Below are 20,650 nucleotides of genomic sequence, written 5' to 3'. Positions count from 1 at the left end.
TAAACTTCCCGCTATTTGAGGAACTAATGAACACAAATTTAAATGCTGAAATGTAAGGAAAATAAAGAATGAACTATGTTAATTGGTTTTGGGTTAATAAAAGGGTTTTCGAACGAATTTAACGAGGTATGACATTCTAACATTCGACCACTATTTTCCAGTGTTTTGACTAAAAAACATAAAAATAGAGCAGATTTTTTCAGGATTTCGACTTAAATATTTTTCATAAGGGATATCCCCATGACTTTTTTTGGGAAAACCCTTATTTCGTGATATTTTTTCTGTAAATGCCACTTTTTTGGAAATTTTGTTACGAATTTAACTGACACTCGAACATTCGACCACTATTTCACAGAGTTTTGATTGCAAAAACCCAAAAAAAGATGAAATTTTTTGTCAAACTTCGCCAAAACACGACGGACAGCTATAATTATGACTGTATTTCGGGTTGTTTTGAAAGTATATATTTTTGATCAATTTATTTTTTAATTTTTCTCAGGAAATAAATTTAAATTGTGTTCCGCCAATAATTTGGGGTTTCTCGAAAAACCCTTTAAATATAAGTAAAGTTTTTTGAAGCAAATAATAAATACGTATTTTTGATTTGTTTTATTTTAATTTGCAGGATAAATCAAATTTAATAATTAATTATATGCCAAGACAAGTGAGCAAAGCCGTGACTGTCTGACGTTTAGCAACACTGTCAGAGTAGTATTTAAAAATCGAATACAATCACCCTAAATATACCAGGCATCTGGAAAGCCACGTAACTGCTCGGTATTTTTGAAAGGCGCTACGCGATGGTCATACTAAATAGCGGGTTATTGTCGGTCCGCCAACGGTCACACTGAATCGAAACATCCGAATTTTAATTTAAATTGCAATCGGTCGTGCTGCTGCGCTGGTGGCTACAAACGAATTCAAAAACATTATTTTTTTTGCGCCTATCTTATTATTGTTGCTGTGGAGCTGAGCTAACGAATTTGTTGCCCACTATTGTTAACGCCCCCCCGCAAAGCAGTGATTGCAAAATTATCGCAAAAGCAGTGGCAAATAAGAAGGGAAGACCAACAAGTGCGCTAACACACACACACACACCCCCACAACAAACGCCGAAAGAATCGCGAGTGCGTTTTTTTTGCATCAATTGAAAGCGAATCGCATGTGAAAATAGACTTAACGAACGGGCGCAACAAAAAAGTGGAACGATTGCAGCAAATTGTTGCGCACGAAAATAACAAAACAGCTGTGCGCCTGTTTGTTTTAGTTGTTTGCATCTGCGTGGGAGAGCAAAAGGAGTGAGGGAGAAGCAGTGAGCGGCTGCATTTGCAAACATCTGCGAGACAGAGAGAGAGCGACATCATGACCGACCTCAACGAATTGATGGGATCCCCTTTTGTGCGTGTGAAGGTAAGCAAGCAGTGCATTCGGTGCGGGAGATGCAGTTGCACTCCAGCATCCAACAAGCAGTGCAACGCCGCCCCCCACAAAGCGAAATTCCCATACACATGCATGTACAGCTGCGGTCGAAATAATAGGAGTGGGCGGATGAAAATTGCTATTTATTCAGTGTTCAGGAAATGCCTACAAAATAAATAAAAAATATCATAGCTGTGGTTCAAGTTATAGCAGTGGGCAGATATAAAATGATTGTTTATTCTGGTTTCAAAAATACGCGTACAAAATAGATAAAGAATTGTACAGCTGTGGTCGAAGTAATAGCAGTGGGCGTATGAAAAGTACATATTTATTTTGGACATAAAAAGCATTTAAAAATAATAACTGGAAAATGGATTTTGGTTGCAACAAAAAATAAACATTCAGCTGCGAAAGAGAAATAATTGAACGTAAAATGTATACTATATTTTGTTAAATAGAAAAAACCATCTAAAAGTAACATACATACAGATCTGTCCTCAATAAAATGAAAATTGCTTTAGCAAATACGAATGCAAATTAGATATCAAATTTATAGCTCGTGTCGAAACAATAGCACTGGGCGTATAACAAATTCAGCAAAATCTTTATATGGTTGCATAAAAAATAAATCAAAATTGGGAATACAAATAATAAAATGTACACTTGCAGAGGGTATTATAATATTGGACAAATTTTGTGTCGCTGAACACTCAATGAATTTTTTTTTTAACCGTTCTTGAGATAATTACAAATTAGTTTTATTAGGTAAATATCTTTCTTTTATTTTTTGGTAAATACCTCTTGAAGTAGTACGAGTAAAACGATCAATGTAGATAATAATATTTAAGATTTGTGGTCCTTCTTAATAAACAAGTTTTTGAATTACATGTACAAGGAATTGTAGAGTGCAGGCTTTACAATATCATTAAAATCTTTAAGTAATCTTTAAAGACATCATATAAAGGGCTTCGAAATACCTGTCACTTGATCGCTGCTATTGTGGCCACCACCGCTGTACTCTGAACTCTCACTTGTTGGGCCTCCTTGGGTTAATGGCCAGTCGCCAGTCGCTGGGAGTCGCTGATTAGCGTGCCAAGTTAACCGCGAATGACAACCGATATGGACTGCAGTTCACAACTTCGCCGGCGGATTCGTGGGGCTTCACTTGGCACCAAACCGCTTATGGTTATGGTTATGTGCTAACCAGATAAACAGATAACCAGATGCATTTCCCCCCACCTAACTCCTATTTTCCTTACTATTTTCAGCTGGTGGCCTTTGTGCACTTCTTCTTCGTCTCGAATGCCATGCTGGGAACATGGGGCCACGGGGCGTATGAGTTCTACAATTTTCTATTCTTCATCGCCATGTTTTGGACAATGCACAGCAAGGACTCCATCGAGGCGGTGCAAACGGTGAGTGATGTGATCACGCAACTAAAAAAAAAGGAATCAATTGATCCAAGTTTTGATTTCAACAATTGAGTCGCCACCAATTAATTCGTTTTATTGGCTTGTTATACCCTGCAAAGTTGACCAAGAATGTAGGCATACATAACACATTTATTCTTAATCATATCTATATTACATTTTTTTCTTAGCTTATTAATAATAGTCCATATTCCCAGAAGTCAGTGACATAATGGTACAATTTTGATAATTTTCTATTCTCAGTTATTTTAAATTCAATTTAAATTTTACCACCTTATCCCAAACATTTTCATCGAAATAAGTGATCAATCTTGAGTTTGATCAATCCTAAACTTTATTACTTTCGGATGTTCTTTGATTGTTAGATTTCCAATTGTTGAGACTGTAATCAAAATAATACATTTTAAAAACAATTTTATTTTTCTGCTAATTATATATTTATAAACTAATTTATATGTTCTAGTTTCATTGGCAGAGAATAATTAAAATATTAATATATAGGAATATAACTTTGTTATTTTTACACCCTAAAACCATATATATAAACCAACTTTATAATGGTTAATGATAATCAGAATGGTGAAGTCCAATTGCAATTAAGACGTAAATGTCTGAAACGGCTTTCTATTCTACTCGTATTTGGTGACACATGAAAGTATTGTTGATCGTTAAGTTGTGGTGATAAGGGTGCTTGTAGTGTGTATTCTTCATCCATTTAATTCAATATATTCGCATAGCACTTCCCCTTGATTTTTGCGCTGAGATTTTAAATTAAATAAATTCCAGCCGACTCACACTGATATCACCTCGAAATTTATAAAATCGTCTAAACCGGTTGTTCGAAAAAGCGCCAATAAGCAATTAGCATACACATGCAAAATATAAATAACGAATGTTCTCACCAAAATAGTTCGACGATCAGCAGGTGCCAGAGAGAAAATCGAGATTAAAACAATGAATGCTGTGATTGATTGCAGTGATGATGCACTATCTAAATTTAATATGAACAGCCAGTGCAAATAATTCTGTAATTGGGGTAAAATAAATTAGAGCAAAGTTGTTAGATTAACTTTTTGTATCGGTGTATTTCACTTTATGTTTAGAACTTTGTTTAAACTTAATAAAATGTGGACTTAAAAACTTATTCTTTTATTAATATTAAGTATTTTCCCAAACGCAATTAGGCGCCTTAACTATTTAAATATTATTTTTTTTTTTTTTAAATAGCTAAGTTATCTAATATTAAAACCAAAGAAAAACATGTGAGCTAAATAATTTTATTATTTTTATCGGTTTTCGTATAATTTAATAGAAAATGTTTTTACAACCGGAAAACTAACAAGAAAGGAAAGCTAACTTCGGGCGGAGCCGAAGTTGAAATACCCTTGCAGAATATTCTGCAAATTATATTCTCCAAAATCATTCATAATGCATTCTTAATACTCATAAAAAATCCCAATTTCCTAACTTTAAAAACACTAAAGTTATGGCATTTCCAATCGTTCAGTTATATGGCAGTTATAGAATATAGTCGGCCGATCCTTATGAAATTTGATATGTCGGATTGATTAGGCAAAAATAAAACCCATAGAAAATCCCAACTTACTAACTTAACAAACACCAAAGTTATGGCATTTCCGATCAATCAGTTATATGGCAGCTATAAGATATAGTCGGCCGATCCTTATGAAATTTGGTACGTCTGATTGATTGGCCAAATATAAAACCCATAGAAAATCCCAACTTCCTAACTTTACAAACACCAAAGTTATGGCATTTCCGATCAATCAGTTATATGGCAGCTATAAGATATAGTCGGCCGATCCTTATGAAATTTGGTACGTCGGATTGATTGGCCAAATATAAAACCCACAGAAAATCCCAACTTCCTAACTTTACAAACACCAAAGTTATGGCATTTCCGATCAATCAGTTATATGGCAGCTATAAGATATAGTCGGCCGATCCTTATGAAATTTGGTACGTCGGATTGATTGGCCAAATATAAAACCCATAGAAAATCCCAACTTCCTAACTTTACAAACACCAAAGTTATGGCATTTCCGATCAATCAGTTATATGGCAGCTATAAGATATAGTCGGCCGATCCTTATGAAATTTGGTACGTCGGATTGATTGGCCAAATATAAAACCCATAGAAAGTCCCAACTTCCTAACCTAACAAACAGCAGAGTTATGGCATTTCCGATCAATCAGTTATATGGCAGCTATAGGATATAGTCGGCCGATCCCGGCCGTTCCGACTTATATACTGCGTGCAAAGGAAAGAAGGGTGTGTGCAAAGTTTCAATTCGATATCTTTAAAACTGAGAGACTAGTTCGCGTAGAAACAGACAGACGGACAGACAGACGGACAGACGGACAGACGGACAGACGGACAGACGGACAGACGGACAGACGGACAGACGGACATGGCTATATCAACTCAGGAGGTGATCCTGATCATGAATATATATACTTTATAGGGTCGGAGATGTCTCCTTCACTGCGTTGCACACTTTTGACCAAAATTATAATACCCTCTGCAAGGGTATAAAAAGCACAGAAGGAAAGCTGAGATTAAACAGAATATAAAAATGGGGCAGATATAGAGCTAAATCCGAAGAAAAAGCAACTCTCTTATCGTTTCAGATAACGCTTTTGGGTTATCCAAGTTGGAAAGTCTTTGTTATTTCACAATATGATTTATCACTGGGATTTCGTAGAAAAATAGGTCTCACTAGTATAAAAGCTATATATTTTTAGGGAAAAGATTCTAGTGCTGTTTTGGTTAATGCCAAAAGTTGCGGCACAGTTATGGCCAATCAATTAGCACGCTTATGGGTTAACCCAGCCATAACGGGTTCCCCGCGGCCCGATCTTTAATCCCTAATGTTCTGATCCACCCCCAAAATGGCCTTAACCCGTCGAGTGGCATGGCCAAAATAATAAAAACAAAACGGAAATGAATCCGAATTTGAACGCGTGGAGGTATGCTAATAAAAGTGGATTTTATTCCAATGTACACAGTGAAAAAAATAGCTTCTCATAATTAGTTTTCTTTCCTATTAAAATCTATGTTTTTAAAAATTTGTGGTTTTTCGAAATTATATACAAGCAAAAGTACATTTCTTTATATAAATCGAATGTTATATACATTTTTTTTAGTGGTATTTTGTGATATTATATGTATATATTTATCTAAAAGTATTGCAATAAATAAATACAATTACTAAAATTTGGATAGTTTGGATAGTTAAGCATACTTTGAGTGTGATTTATAAGTTAATGTTGAGAGCTACGTGATTTTAAATTACACTGGCTATAAATTTTTTTTTTTGCGTGTAATAAGAAATGTGTATAAATATTTTCACATACAAGTCCTTGCTATTTTGTTGGATTGCGTGTGATGTTGGGGATATGTGTGTATTAATGGATGAGTTCGCTGTAAGTAAAGACGGAAAATGGCTCAACTTCGACCTAAGGCCGGCCGAAAAGTGACCACCTCCACCGAAAAGCCAACACTTCATCACCCAACTGCCCCAAGTTACCAACTTTCTTTTGCCCGGCACGCGATTGCCATTTCGGGTCACAGGCCGGATAAATCGGACATTACAATTCCATTTGCCGGCGTTTCGGCCAAACGAGGATTCCCTTCTTTTATTTGCTTCCTCGAAAGCCATTAGCAACGCCTTTTAATCAACTCAATTCAACTCAACTCGATGTCAAATCCTGGACAAGCTAAGCCAGTAGGTATTACATTTGTGTTTTTCCCGCGCTGGCCAAATTGTAAAAGAAAAATCAATGAACATAATTTATTTAATTTCAAATATGTAAATTGGAGTTCCCCAAACAAGCCTTCTTGCTCGAGTAATTCCTGAAAAAAGGGGGTGAAGGATTTCGCTGGAAGGACTTGCGGTCTGGGTGTTTGAATTTCAACATATGTTGTCCACTTAAGTTTACCAACGTATTATTATATGAAAAAAGGGACACGTGTAACTTGTAAATAAAAAAGACTATGTAGTTGGGTAAATTGCTTTAAATGGGCATACAATTTGACTAAAAAATGATACAAACAACTGTTTTCACACGTTGATATTTCACAATGTAAAATAAGATAAATCAGATTAAACATTAAATATTTTCTAGGATTTTTTAACGCTAACTTAGATTTTGTACTGTCTTTTAGATAATAATAACTTTTCTTTTTTTTAGTAAACTGAATTGCCTAAATTGTAGTTTTTAAAGTAATTTTGCAAGCACTGTTATTATATTATTATATTCTAATTACAGTTTTAGGTATCTACAAATTATCTTTAGCTTTGATTTATTATTTTTAGTTTTACAAGCAATAAATCGAATTAAAAGGCTTAATAAAATACGTACTCACTTTGCAGTGGCTTTTCTTGTAAGCCCAAAAGTGTGCTATGAAAAAGAGCTGACAATTCCTGAACTCTTGTATGATATGTCTTTGAAGGATAAGCAGCCCAAACCCTTTATCCCCTCCACACCATTCCCCCACACTCATGTCGTACCATCTCGTATCTTTGCAGGCACTCGTCATCAACGCTTCTAGCATTTTCTTTGATATAGTCAGCATCGCCCTCCATTATGGTATCATGAGTAAGTGTGCCCCATCCATCTACCTTATCGACAGACGGCGTAGATAAACGCTCCCTGGCAGAGTGATGTATTGATATTTGTGTTTCTTTGTACCCCGTTTTAGATGGCTGGGCCGTGGCGTTTAGCATCATCAATCTGGTCCTGCGTCCGGTGAGCGTGGCCCTGCTCTATCGTGAGTTCAACACCAGGGGCGGCACTCTGCAGACGGGATCGGTCTTCCCCACCAGCCAGCAGCGCAGCTACCAGGACATCGACCGGCCCACCCAGCCCACTCCGACCAACTCGCAGCCCGGCCCCAATGTGGCCAGCATCTTCTAGGCTCGCCAAGACCCTTCCAAATACCTAGAACCGCAACTGCAACTGTAACTGCAACCGTAACCAGACAGCGGATCGCAACGGATCCCAACGGAACAGCAAAGACAACCTATTTAGAAAGACTCCACTAGTCAGTTTCGCTGCATGATAAAAAATGAGAAAAATTCCCCGTAAACGCGAATCAAAATTGTATGTGTATACATAAATCTGTGTGTGTTTTTTTTTTGTGTGCAAACGTTGATTGTTAGTGCATTATTGTGAACAAAAAAACAACGATTAAGGTTAAGCATTGTAGTTAAATATGGAATCGGAATTTCAGAAAAAAGAAAACTGTGCGTGTTTTTCTTGTCCCATATACACTCTTTTTTTTTTTACATTGTTAACGAATAAAGACGGCTAATCAAATAAATGATATATATTTATGTTTATATTCGTATTTGTATAACAAAGATTACAATTCTACTTTATCCTAGATAACGTTAACGCTAACTGTAAACTGTAAACCCAACTGAATATTCGATAAATAAAAAGCGGGCGTCATCGTTTGTAAAACAATAAATAGACCGACTCCATGTCCTTCTCCTCCTCTCGTCGCCACCTCCTGTACAGTGTGAATTGAGCCGCGAAACCCCCGACTTCCGGCCCCCCTAGAATCCCTCCTTGGCCGCCCGGAACTTGTACTGATTGCTCCGCCCGTCCAAACAGGGCACCTGCACCAGGTTGAAGTAGATGGAGCCCATCAGCTGCGAGGCCGAGGTGTTGGTCATCTTCAGGCAGGAGAACAGCATGTCGTCGCAGATGCAGTGGGATCTGTGGAGGGTTCAAGCGGATTAGTAGATATCTCTGGAAGCTTCGAAATAATTAAAGAGTATTGTATAAAGATCTGTTGTAAGTTGATTATACAAAACATAGGGAAAGTACCATTAAAGTGATGTTGTTGTCTCCTAACATTTCAATATCCCTTTTTTTTACTTTTTACTCAAATCATTTAAAATAAGATTAAATTAAATATAATTATTTGTATGCTATTTTCTGTGAAACGTTAAATCCAGTTATAAGTTTAGCTAAAAGTTTTTATCAACTCCTAAGACTTTTTGTTCTATAAAATATAATTTTAAAAAGATCATGGTTGGATATATAGTTTCTAAAAGCTTATAACATTCCTAGGACCCAACCACTCTATATATTTTGTTGTTTGAACCAAATTTCCACTCACTTTGTGTACAGTGAATCGTTCATCAGGTCGTATTTGTGCTGATAGGCCCGGATCTTGATGGGACAGAGATCGTGTTGGCGACAGCATCGATCCATGGCCATCTCGCTCCCAAGATCGCTGTACGTCTCTGCAATATCGCCGGTGCCACACCACTTTGTGCCTGTGGAAAGGAGTAATGAAAGCTATAGAATCACTTTATGGGCAACCAACTCACCTGGTATAATGCCACTGAGCAGGGAGAAGGGACTTCTGGGAAAGATGTTGGTGGCCAACTTGAGGGCCACTCCATCATTGGCTCCCCCCATCGAGGATGAATCGCCTCCTCCGCCACCACCACTGCTCCGCTCACCGCTCTCCAATTTGGATTTGTGGCGGGAGGCGTAGCTCAGCTTGTCCACATGCTCACACTGATCCATCAGCTTTAGCATCTCGTCGAATTTGATTTCCAGGGGGCGATTGTAGTGCGATAGGCCCTCCAGCAGCATTTTGCCCTCCTTATCGTTACTACGAATTACAAAAAATGAGGAATGGCTCTCGTTAGCACGCCCTTCTATGCGCTTCTCATACTTATTAGCTAAGTGAATTTCCAGGTGAAATGTTATATTGAAACATTAAGTAATCTCTTCTATTAAATTGGGAAAGATAATTCGTCTGTTTTCTTTGTTTTAAGTTAAATAATTGCTAATTCTCATTTAATATACCAAAACCTTTCATTAAGATATTATAAGTACGTTTATATTGTCTGGCCAATTAATATTCAGGGCATATCCAATTGATTTTCTGATCAGCTGTCCACGTAAATCAATCAAAATGATATTTCCGGAAAGCCTTGATTTTTTCCATACAGAGAAGTGTACGAAAAGACAACAATTTGGATTTATTTAAAAAGATACTTTATATTGGTATATTAGTTAAAGGCATAACAAAAAATTTTAATTAAAATCGGTTTTTTCTTAGTTATATACTAAATAAAGTATTTTGAAAGGCAGTAATTTGATTGTAATTTTTGAATGGTAAAGTATTAATTATACTTACTAGATTTCGATCAGCTCGCAGCCGAGTAGCAGCTTCTGGGGGCCCAGTTCCGTTACAGCTATGGTCAGATCGTGATAGTATATCATAATGAGCGAGTCGTTGCTCACCCTCTTCCCACTGTCGAAAAAGAAATTGCACAGAAAGAAAAATGTGTAAGACATTTGATGTTAACACTTATAATTATCGAACAATTATTCGAGCTAAATGATGTTTTAAAATATTTCAAAATAAAAAAAAATTGATTGGCTAGAGGTGGATTTGAACACGTGCTTTTGTGATAGAAGGAGATGAAATGGAATATTATGTCATCTTCAGTACAGAAATTTAGATTTTAATTTGAAACCTACCTATTTATATTTGATTTGATATCGAGCTATGTTTTTTTTTATGTGTGGAGTGTGTGTGTGTGTGTGTGGGGGGGGGAGTTGAGTGAGAGCTCCGTGTGGCGGTTATGGGCACATGGCCAGGCGTCCGACCGTGCGGATACGTGACGTCCATGGCAATGGACTCGGCGGGCGAGTGAAACCCTCCAGTCGAACGTTGGTCGACTGCTGATCACAGCCCGGATGGAATGAATTACCCCTCACATGTACATCTCTATCTGGCGCACGCAGCGCACCTCTAGTAAGTGAGCCCTTCTATGCGCTTCTCATAATTACTAGCTAAGGAATATGAAATTCCCTAACATCTGCTATTATTATATTATATATTATATTATATTATTATATTTTACTTTAATATTTTACTTTAGTAATTAGCAATGTCTACGGTTTAGATAGATGAACACTAACCTGTAGGTCTTCATCTGGCGCACGCTGCGTTGCTCGATGATCTGCTGGGTGAAGGACTGAAACGAGGGGAATCCTTGGAGTCCCTGCGGCAGGCTGAAGGATAACGTGGGCTTGGCCACCGCCTCCGAGGTCAAATAGCCCAGAAGAACGCAGAAGAGCAGCGAGGCCAGCAGCTGGAGCCGCCGTCGCAGCCCAAGGTTGTAGGGCATCTTGGCGTTGTGGTTTCTTCGATCTGGAGGAGCTGCCACTAAGGCATCGCCGGCTGGACTGAGCCGCTACCCAAAAACACCGTCCACGTATCCAACCTGCTGCCAAAGAGAGAGGTAGTCAACTATAGTTGTTCTTTAATTAATCAGCTGGAGAAGTTCGCGCTGGTCTACTAGTCCCATGCGGTTTGCCGAAGGATACGGTTTAAGGGTCAAGGGTTTGCCGTCTCGGGCTGCGTGTCGATAGTTGAAGGCGTCGCCAAACGCTTCTAAATAATTCAAAACCCCATTCACCACACATAAGAGACACTAGAACGTTTGTTATGTCTTTCCATCGTTTACCAAAAAGGAGAAACATTTTTCGTTTACTCAAAAATTAATAAATGAAAAGGGTAGATTTCATTTCTTTAATATTTTGAGCATTTATATTTTGATTTGTCGAAAGCACTTTTTTAAATAAAACTTAAATCAAACTCAAGAAATTTTAAAATTCAAAAATTGTAGCTACCATTAAGTGAAAGTAAAACTGTTGATGAATTGCAAATTGCAGTGGGCTTAAAAAACCAATGAACAATAAAAAAAGTCATGTTTATAAAATGGGTATGTAAAAATAAGGCTCTTTCTGACATTCAAATAATTAAGTTAATTTTAAGATATTTATGTTATTTTAATGTATTATTAAATACATTTTTTAGTTACATATGTATTCCCTTCTATGATCTTCTCATATTTATCAGCTAGGGATTACAGACAAGTTCGAAATTCAGAAAGTTATTTCTTTTTTCGAAATGTGTTTAAGTGATGCAAGAAAAATGGTAATAAACAAATTCAAAAAAATAATAATTAAAATATAAATATTATTTAATCAGTTAGATAATAAATTTGAATGTGCTTCAAAAAATAGTATATATTTCTCTGTGTAAAACGTAAGAAACTTAGAGGTATGTCCGCCAGCTGGGCAATTTCCCAGCTTTGTGGGGCGGAATCGGCACGCCAGGTGCCAAAAACCGCGACTCAGGTGACCTCGTTCCCAGACTCAGGGAAAAAAACAGAGGATCGGGCAATTGAACCCGAAAACAATGGCCTTTGACGATGAGGTCTTCGCAACACTTTTCCGGCACATATATATATGCATCTATATACATCTATTGCATCAGGCCAAGCCCTAGTCAAGAATCGGCCACGCCCTGTCATTAGCTGCCAACCAACGGGGCGTATACGTGCAACACATTACGTATACGCAGCGTTGACGGGCAGACAATGGTCTGCCATTGTGGCAATACGCTTGGCTGGTCGGATTGACAAATATGTTGCCAATTACTCATTAGTGGGCAGGTGGGCATGGGCATACAGATTGCAACTTATCGGTTTTCTAGCAGAGGTTGACTTGCACAAATCGTGCATTGTAATGTATTGTATTGTATTTTATAAATAATTTTATAAATAGTGCAGCCCAAAGCGAATGATATATACAATTTGATAAAATTGGTTAAGAAATCAAAGGTTCAATGAACGTTAATCATTTAATGTCAAGATTTGTTTTCTATGTTAGGTTAGCAAAATAAATGTTGATAGAATAAAAATTTGTTTTTTTAAATTCTGATGCAAGTTTGTATAAGGACGAATTTTGAAAGTTTGTTTTTTAGCTAACAATCAACTGTGATTCTCTGGTATTTCAATTAAAGTTTAGTGTATTACAGAACTCTGTAAATTTTTATTATATGTTTTTTAATAAAATTTTACAACAAGCTCTTCAAATGCATAAAAGTATAACTGCCAAGGTTTTTTGGTAAATAAAGTAACTTGTTTTACCAAAAACTAATATAATTCTTTATAATACTTAAGATATTCAAGAAATCCAAAAAAAGCTTATTGCAATTAGTGGTTAGGCGAATATTTTCTAGAAACCTTTGGCAATCTCGAGTCGCGGGTCAGTTGTCCCTTGACCTTAGCGTTTTAGCCTGGCGTTTTAGCCACTTAAATTCAAGCCGTTGAACCACCAGCGAAATCCATGTAAAACCCCCCACGTCCCCTCCCCTCCCCTCCACTCCACTCCTTGGGGAACTGCCATGACTTTGCGAATGGCTTGAACACACGCATTCACGAACCTGCTAATAAAGCTGCCAAAATGTCCCCTATAACACCTTTTTTTCCCTGCCTATTCATGTATTGTTATTACTATTGTTGTTATTTCTCTCTGTCATCGCATAAACATATATTTTTTTTGTTTTGAAACCACGAAAGTTTACGCAAGTTTTTGGTCAAAAGGGGAGGGGGGGGTAGTTTCGAGGGGAAGCCCTGTAGGTGAGCAAAGTGAAAGTGATTCCGAGTTGGCCGACGATTTCGTGCGATTCCAATGGCCACTATATGCATACAACCAATAAATGAGATTGAGATGACGAAGCCGGCCAAAAAAAGTGGCGTGTGTGGCAATGGACCTTGCGTGAAACTACGACTCCACCCACTCCACTTCAATGCCCCGTGCCACGCCCCCGCTGCCGCCCCTTAAACTCACAAGAAAACGAGGCTTAAATGCACTGAAACGAATTAAGGTATTCATTTTTGTATTATAAACATTTAAGCGCTTTTATTAACAAGAATAGTAGGCATTTTTAATCAATTTTACTCTTTCTTCATTTAAGAAGTTTAAATATTTCAGTATTAAATGTTGCCAAAAAATATGTGATTAATGGAATGACCATTTCAAAAACATAACAAAAAATTATTATATTAAAATTGTAGAATTTTGTTTAAAACTTTTTTTTCAAATGCTTGAAATAACTATTTTTTAATTGATTCAATTTTAAATATACCCAACTGATTGTTTTTAAAACACAAAGCTAAGTGTTCATTACATTTTCCCAATTCAATTCATATTTTTCATTTAAGAAATTATATTATAAATTGTATAAATTTAAAATCTATTTTTCTAGGTGTACATATACGAAATATCACCAAGATATGTATGTCAAGTGGAGCAGTTAACGACTGATCACCGGTTAGTTCAATGCTAAACGAAAATGCAAATAGCCAAGACAAAAACACGGTCAAAACGAATCTGCAGCGGAAAAATCAGAGTCCAAAAAAGTCAAGAAAGCAATTGTGAAACTTCGAGTTCCGGAATTACTTAAATATGATGTCGTTTTAATTTATTCGAAATGAACAATAATAAAAGGCATACATAAAGTATACACTTATTATTTTAAGAACTAATAGTTTTGGGATTTTTTAAAATGTTCCTAAACTTTAATTCCTAAATTTGTAATTACTTTGGTTGTTGAATTAAAAGTGCTTTGGTTAAAAGTTCCCATTAATCTACATAAATTTTCTGGTTTGGTTTTAGCTAATGCTTAATACTTCTAACAACAATTAAAATCTGGCATAGACTTTTGCTTAGGTCAGATTTTAAATGGCTTGTAAGCACTTGCGAATTCTAGAACGGCAATAAAAAACACTTTACAAAGCAAAAGTAAAGTAGACAATTTAAACAAAGAAAATTAAGTTTTTTTTTTAATCTTCAAATAAAAAATAAAACTAAATCAATTCAACAGTTTCATTAAAAACAGGAAGTAAACTATTTTGAACCAACGAAATATTTCCTGAAGTGTTAATTATACTATTATCTTTGAGCTCGAGTTCTATTTTCCCAAAGTCGTTTCTCAGTCACCTTAAAATATTTTATGATTCATACTTAATTTAACGGGTTAGATTTTTAGCACGTTTATAATTTGCCTTTGGCATTGGCTTAAAATAAAAGGTTTTCTTATAATTTTTTTCCCTTGTCTAGCAAAGTACTAAAAAAAATTGTAAATGGCAAATAAATCTTTAAACAGTTAAGTATATAAAGAATGTCTTTTAAGCCACGCTCTATATAATGAAGTTATCAATCAAATAAAAAGTGTCAACTCATTGGGAGCACATTCCCAGTTGGGAAACCCAGTTCTTCGGCGGAAATAAAAAGAAATCGAAGTCGAGTAATAAATGAAATGAAATTACATACTCTCCAAAATTTCAAACAGTTTTCATCGCTGATAGCGACTAATGGCAACCGAGATGCTGACAACGATAATAAAAGAAAGAAATAGATGATCATCATAATGAAAGCTCTGGGTTTCGGTTTAATTTCTTCTTTTTTTTTCTCGCTTTTCGTGATGGATCTGCGAGCTCAAAGTCTTTGAGGTCTGGAGATCATCTTTAATGCGCTGCTCTTGCATTTTAAAGTGCCGACTTCCGGCGAAGCTCCCTCAAATGGGCTAAGACACAACACACAACAGACAACACACAAAACACAATCTACAGGCCAAACGAAACTTGGCCAACTTGAACTTGGTCGGTGATTCCACCATTTTTTTGCGATTTTTTTGTTTTTGGCCACATTTTAAATGCCGGCGAGAGTTGGGGCCGAGTTCAAAAGTGCAAAAGAGAAATAAAAAGCAAGCATCAGCTGTTTGGGGGCCTTGGCATAGGTCAGTGAAGCGTATTGTAGTCCAAACCAAACCCAATCCCCCACGCTGGCTTTTCTTTTGTCTTTCACATACCCTAAAAGAGGGTATATGGCCAACCAGTTCATTCAGAAATAAACGAACAATTAAAACATAGCTCCTACAGTTTATTATTATCTTAATCAAATTTAAAATGGATGGAATAATAATAGAGAATAAATGGTTTTCATTGATAGTATTAATTGGTTTTAAGTTTTTGTTTGGTACAAATAAATAAAGAATAAATATTTTAATTCTTTTATTATTATTATTTCTTTTCGATTATTATCTGATATATTTTACTTTCTAATGTGTCAATTCTCATATAGCAAACCGCTAATCTATTTTTAAAACTTAAAACTGGTAAAGAGAAAAAAAAAATTATATTACTTTTGTTTCAGTATTAAGAAAAATTATAAAAGTATTTCCAAATGTGTATAATTATGGCACAGAAAACTTATAAATACAGGGTTTTTAAATATTTAAAGTGAGCAATACAAAAATTGTTTGATAATTGTCTGATAATCATACAATATTGGATTTGATAAAATTTATGAAAAAATTAAAGAAATTTTTGTATGAATAAAATGACAACTTTAATTGCGTATATATTATTGGCATTTGGATTAATTTCCTATTATTTTTCTGAGTTATTCCTGTGAAGATTCTATTAAATAACGATGAAATGTCTTAATATACATTGTCAAGGGTATTTAAAGAATCGCCCATGATTGCTTGTCTTTTTTTCTTGTATTTTTTTCACCAGCCAGAGGGAGTGCAGTAAAAGTGGCCATGGCTGCAGATGAGCCACCACAAAACGGCGAACAAAACAAAAAGCACAACGCCGGCGGCTAAATACAGAAAATAAAAAGAAGCAACAGGTTTCCAGCTGGTGCTTGGATCTTTGGATCTTCGGATCTGCTTTAACTTTCACATTGGGCACCTAATTGTGGGCTTTAATCTCGGTTAATTTGCTCCAGTTTTGATCACTGGCACACAGTAAAAAAAAGATGCGAATGAGAAATGTGGACAGCACATGGATGCATGGATGGGTATGGGTATTGGTGTGGACCGGAGTGAGGGATTATGCAACTGGGAGATGAGATCCGGCAGAGTATCCGACGACCAAGTCGCACTTCACAGCTGCCCGCTAATCCGTCCGTCGACTGTCATTATGGCCATTCTCGAGTGGCCATTATAGCCATACCCATTCCCATTCCCAATTCCCAATTCCCAATCCCAATCCCAATCCATTGTGTGTGCACGGCCAGAAAACGTATGTACAATGTACATAAAGACCACAAAACAAAGTTTATGATCCGTATCATGGTCAAAACACAAAGAGCCATGGCACTTTAAATTTATGCTGAGTTGTTTTCAAAAAATATAAACCAAAAATTTTGTGATGAAACCACCTGTTTTGGTATATAGTTTTATCGTTTACAAAAATATAAAAACATTTGCAGATAACCCTCAAAAATATTCAGTACCTATTATTGTCCAGTAATTATAATATTTAATTGGTTAACGTTTTAAAACACCCTGACATTAAGCAAATCATTAAATTTGTTATTGTTTTAGATGGCTTCAAAAAATTCAATTAAGAATATTTAGTAACTTGGACAAAAAAGAATTGTAAAACATTTCTAAAATCATTTAAGACATGTGAATTTAAAACCTTAAAACAGGTATTTATATTTTTTTTATACAAATTCTATGAAGAAAGTATGTAACATTTGAAAGTAAGATATTAAAACAGATATCTCTCTAGGATTCAGGTCACATAAAGAAGTAAATGAAACGTGTTAAGAACCTAATAAATGAAATCAATTGGCATGCATGTTGTGTATGAGTTAACCCGTTTTAGGGTTCCTCATTATCAAATTGTGTAGTTGTGTTATTTTAATATGTATTTTCCAGTGTACAACTCTTTAAATTCTCGATCAAGTTCGGCCATAAAAGGCAGTAACGGCTTGCACTCGGGGAATTTGCCACAGATCCGCAGATCCGCGGATCTTAAGTGCACTTTTGAACTTGCGCGCCATTTTTATAGACAAGCCACAAATGCAACATCAACAACAACAACAAAAAACTACACAGAAAAAAACACTTTTCTTTTAGTAAATTTGATTAACTCTGATTTTGAAATACATTTTATTGAACTTCAAAGCTCCTTAAGTTTGTATTTTAATATTTTATATAAATATCAATTTGTTGTTTTTCAAATATTTAACTTTTGGAAATAAAAAAAAATTGTTCATTATTAAGTGCAAATTCATCTAGACAAATATTTTGTTACCTGTTAAATACACAATATTTAACAAAAAAACGAATGTCATTGCAATTCAAACCAAAATAACAGAAAAAAACTAAAACAAATTTTAATGCATTTATATACTTTCAAAAATAGTAGTTTAATTTCAAACCTTATTTAAATACATAATTTACATTAAACCCTTTTCATTGATTAGTAAACGTTACGGGGAAATGCTAAGTAATAATTCGAATTTGATTTCTATGATAAACAAAGATATGGAAAACATCCAAAGAACATAATTTGGAAACTTAATTTTCCCCGTGTTGCATGCAACAACTTGAGACACAGCAGCACCATTTATAATTATGCACTAAGAACTGTTTTTAGTTTTTGCGTGACTTGCACGCCTGGTCAGTTTCACTTTTCCATAAAACACTGCACACACACTCACAGCAAAAAAAGGAAAACCCAATGGATGGCCAAAATCGAAATGAAGGCTTATTTATCTGCGCCCGATTCGAATGAGGCGCATGCGCAACCGATATGATACAAGTTAGTGGCTAAACAACTGACAACCAGTAACAACCATCGACTAACAACGAACAACTAACAACCGGCACCAGCAATCGCAATGCAAACCGCTCGCTGCCGCGCAAAGTCAGCAACTAACTGATCGATCAGGCCCAAAACCAAAACCAAAGCCAAAGTTAAAAGCCAAGAGAGACGAGACTCCAGCGACGTCGAAACTACAGACTACTACGACAACAAAAAGCTAAACAAAAATGAAAAAATACAAAAAGTAAAAAAAGGAAAACAGCGACAACTTCGAGCGTCGGCGGCAAACGAGACAGCCGCGAAAATGTGTCAAAAGCAAAAGCTGAGCACAGAACTACAGGTGCGTAGGTAAGCACCTGCTGATACCCTGGAAAAAGTGTTAATAAATTTAACATAGCTTTTATAACACTATCAAAAGTCCATAAAATATAGTATATATTAAAAATAAAGTAAATAAATTAATTTATATTCATTTATCATGTCTATAACATTAAAATTATCAGACCAACAAAACTATGTTTTCTTAATGTATATTTATGGCAAATGATTAATGAAAATCTTTCTAACATTAAAATGCAGTAAGGCTATATTTTATAGATTACAAATTAAGTTTATTTTTGATTATTTGTAGAGGTGCTTGAAAATGTTTTAACAAAATAAAAAATTAAACATTTCTACACACGTGAAAACGAAAAATAATAACATTGCATATTGATCCAGTAATACTACATTTCAGATTAACAATTAAACCATGTCCCTGTGAAATTTAATCGCGCGTTTCAAAAGCCATTTATGTATATACAATTTTTCTTATATTTTGAAACATTTACAGATCAAGTTGTACCCCGTTCGAATAAGAGTGCTAATTTAGTTGCCATAGAAAAGTGAAAATAATTGCATAAGGCATAATTATAAAACTAAATCTTATTTCTACGTTTTTATAACCATACATATTTTTTTAAAACCTTAAAAACCTTCACTAATTTGAAAAAATGCTTTTCATTATTTAAAATAAATTTTTTGTTTTATTTAATAGGTAGCAAAATAGCAGCAACAACTTACTGCAACTTTTGGCAGCTTCGATCGATGATAGGTGGAGTGGGTGGACATTTTTGATGTTGCTGTTGTGATGTTGCTGTTGTAATGTTGCTGTTGTGCTGTTGCTGCTGTGATGTTGCTGCTGTGATGTTGCTGCTGTGCTGTTGCTGTTGTAATATTGCTGTTGCTGCTGTGCTGTTGCTGCTGTGCTGTTGCTGCTGTGGTGTTGCTGCTGCAAAGTTGCTGTTGACCTATTTTAGAGCGACTTCGCGGCTGCACATGCGCCTGCATTGTCAAATGCCGATCATCGCCTGCGCGGAGTTTCCCATCCGGGCGACCAACTCCAAGTCCAAGTTTAAGCCAAAGCGAGACCCATCAATTGTGGTAGCTGGCGAAGTGAAAACAATGCCAAACAACTTTTACAATGTCGGCGGCTGCGGGGCCCAAGAAAAGTGACAGTGGGACAAGCAATTAAAAATGGTTTTACGCGCCGAAAGCAACACACAAAAAGGTAAACACCGTCCGTGTAAAAGGTGCTGATGTACGGAGACAGTACAGTGAGCACTGGCTAAGACAAAGTATAAATTAATACCACATTTTCAGAATTTATAATTATATATATTTAGAATTGCCTCACATATGTAAATACTATTACAGTATTTCACAAACAACCAAATCAAAAATCAAACAAACAAAATTCAAACAAATTCAACAGAAATCTTAAAAAATATTAATTAAGTAAAATAATTGTAATGGTTTGTAAATTGTTAAATTGTTGGTTTTGTTAAGTATTTAAAAATTATTTCTGGGTTTTGGTAAGTGTGTTTGATATAAAACTTGAGCATGGAAGACACTTAAAAGGGAATGCCCCTTGTGTGGGTTCGCATGTGATCCTTAAGTCTTGATCTAAACGAATAACACTTCGAGCATTGGGATTAGTTAAAAGGACATTATCCTGCGTGGTTTCAGAAGTGTCTCTTAAGATTAAAATTCTTTGCAACAGCCCTTGAGTAATAGGTTCATTTGTAGGGTCGTTCTTCAGGTGTATATGGATCAGGTGAACATGGATCGATGTACATGGAGAATGGAAATTCTGACCAAAGCCCTTGAGGATTGGGAGCACTTGTTAGGTGAAACTCCAGTATGGGTTCGTAAGTGTACTTTAAGTTTTTATGCATTGGTAAAACTCCTCTAAATATTGGGTTCATGCCTTATTAAAAAATACCCTCTAAATGTGGGTTGTCAAATGCACTTGAAGTACCGATTTCTTTGCAAAGGCATTCG

At 35.7% G+C, this 20,650-nt stretch overlaps 2 protein-coding genes across 4 annotated transcripts; one reads left to right on the top strand and one right to left on the bottom strand.

The window, feature by feature from the left end:
• The first annotated feature begins 804 nt into the window (after window positions 1-804).
• LOC108049031 (type-1 angiotensin II receptor-associated protein) lies at window positions 805-8,346 on the top strand. Of its 2 annotated transcripts, XM_017130051.2 has the most exons (4): window positions 811-1,410; window positions 2,688-2,834; window positions 7,403-7,472; window positions 7,576-8,346. In XM_017130051.2, the coding sequence occupies exons 1-4, from the start codon at window positions 1,363-1,365 to the stop codon at window positions 7,788-7,790; spliced, it is 480 nt and encodes a 159-aa protein (XP_016985540.1). In that variant the 5' UTR covers window positions 811-1,362; the 3' UTR covers window positions 7,791-8,346. The 2 variants fall into 2 exon arrangements, with proteins under 2 accessions (XP_016985541.1, XP_016985540.1); XM_017130052.2 differs by lacking the exon at window positions 7,403-7,472 and having other exon boundaries at window positions 805-1,410; window positions 7,576-7,738.
• LOC108049030 lies at window positions 8,188-18,335 on the bottom strand. 2 transcript variants are annotated; one of them, XM_017130048.1, is made up of 6 exons: window positions 18,225-18,335; window positions 10,830-11,134; window positions 10,039-10,155; window positions 9,218-9,507; window positions 9,004-9,163; window positions 8,188-8,597 (listed from the first exon to the last, which is right to left on the bottom strand). In XM_017130048.1, the coding sequence occupies exons 2-6, from the start codon at window positions 11,036-11,038 to the stop codon at window positions 8,435-8,437; spliced, it is 939 nt and encodes a 312-aa protein (XP_016985537.1). In that variant the 5' UTR covers window positions 11,039-11,134; window positions 18,225-18,335; the 3' UTR covers window positions 8,188-8,434. The 2 variants fall into 2 exon arrangements, with proteins under 2 accessions (XP_016985537.1, XP_016985538.1); XM_017130049.2 differs by having other exon boundaries at window positions 10,830-11,137; window positions 18,225-18,320.
• Window positions 18,336-20,650: the final 2,315 nt, after the last annotated feature.

This window comes from Drosophila rhopaloa, unplaced genomic scaffold, assembly GCF_018152115.1.
Source record: "Drosophila rhopaloa isolate 14029-0021.01 unplaced genomic scaffold, ASM1815211v1 contig_3, whole genome shotgun sequence".
NCBI lineage: Eukaryota > Metazoa > Arthropoda > Insecta > Diptera > Drosophilidae > Drosophila > Drosophila rhopaloa.
Note: the sequence above shows the minus strand (reverse complement) of the source record. Positions and strands in the feature narration are given on the sequence as shown.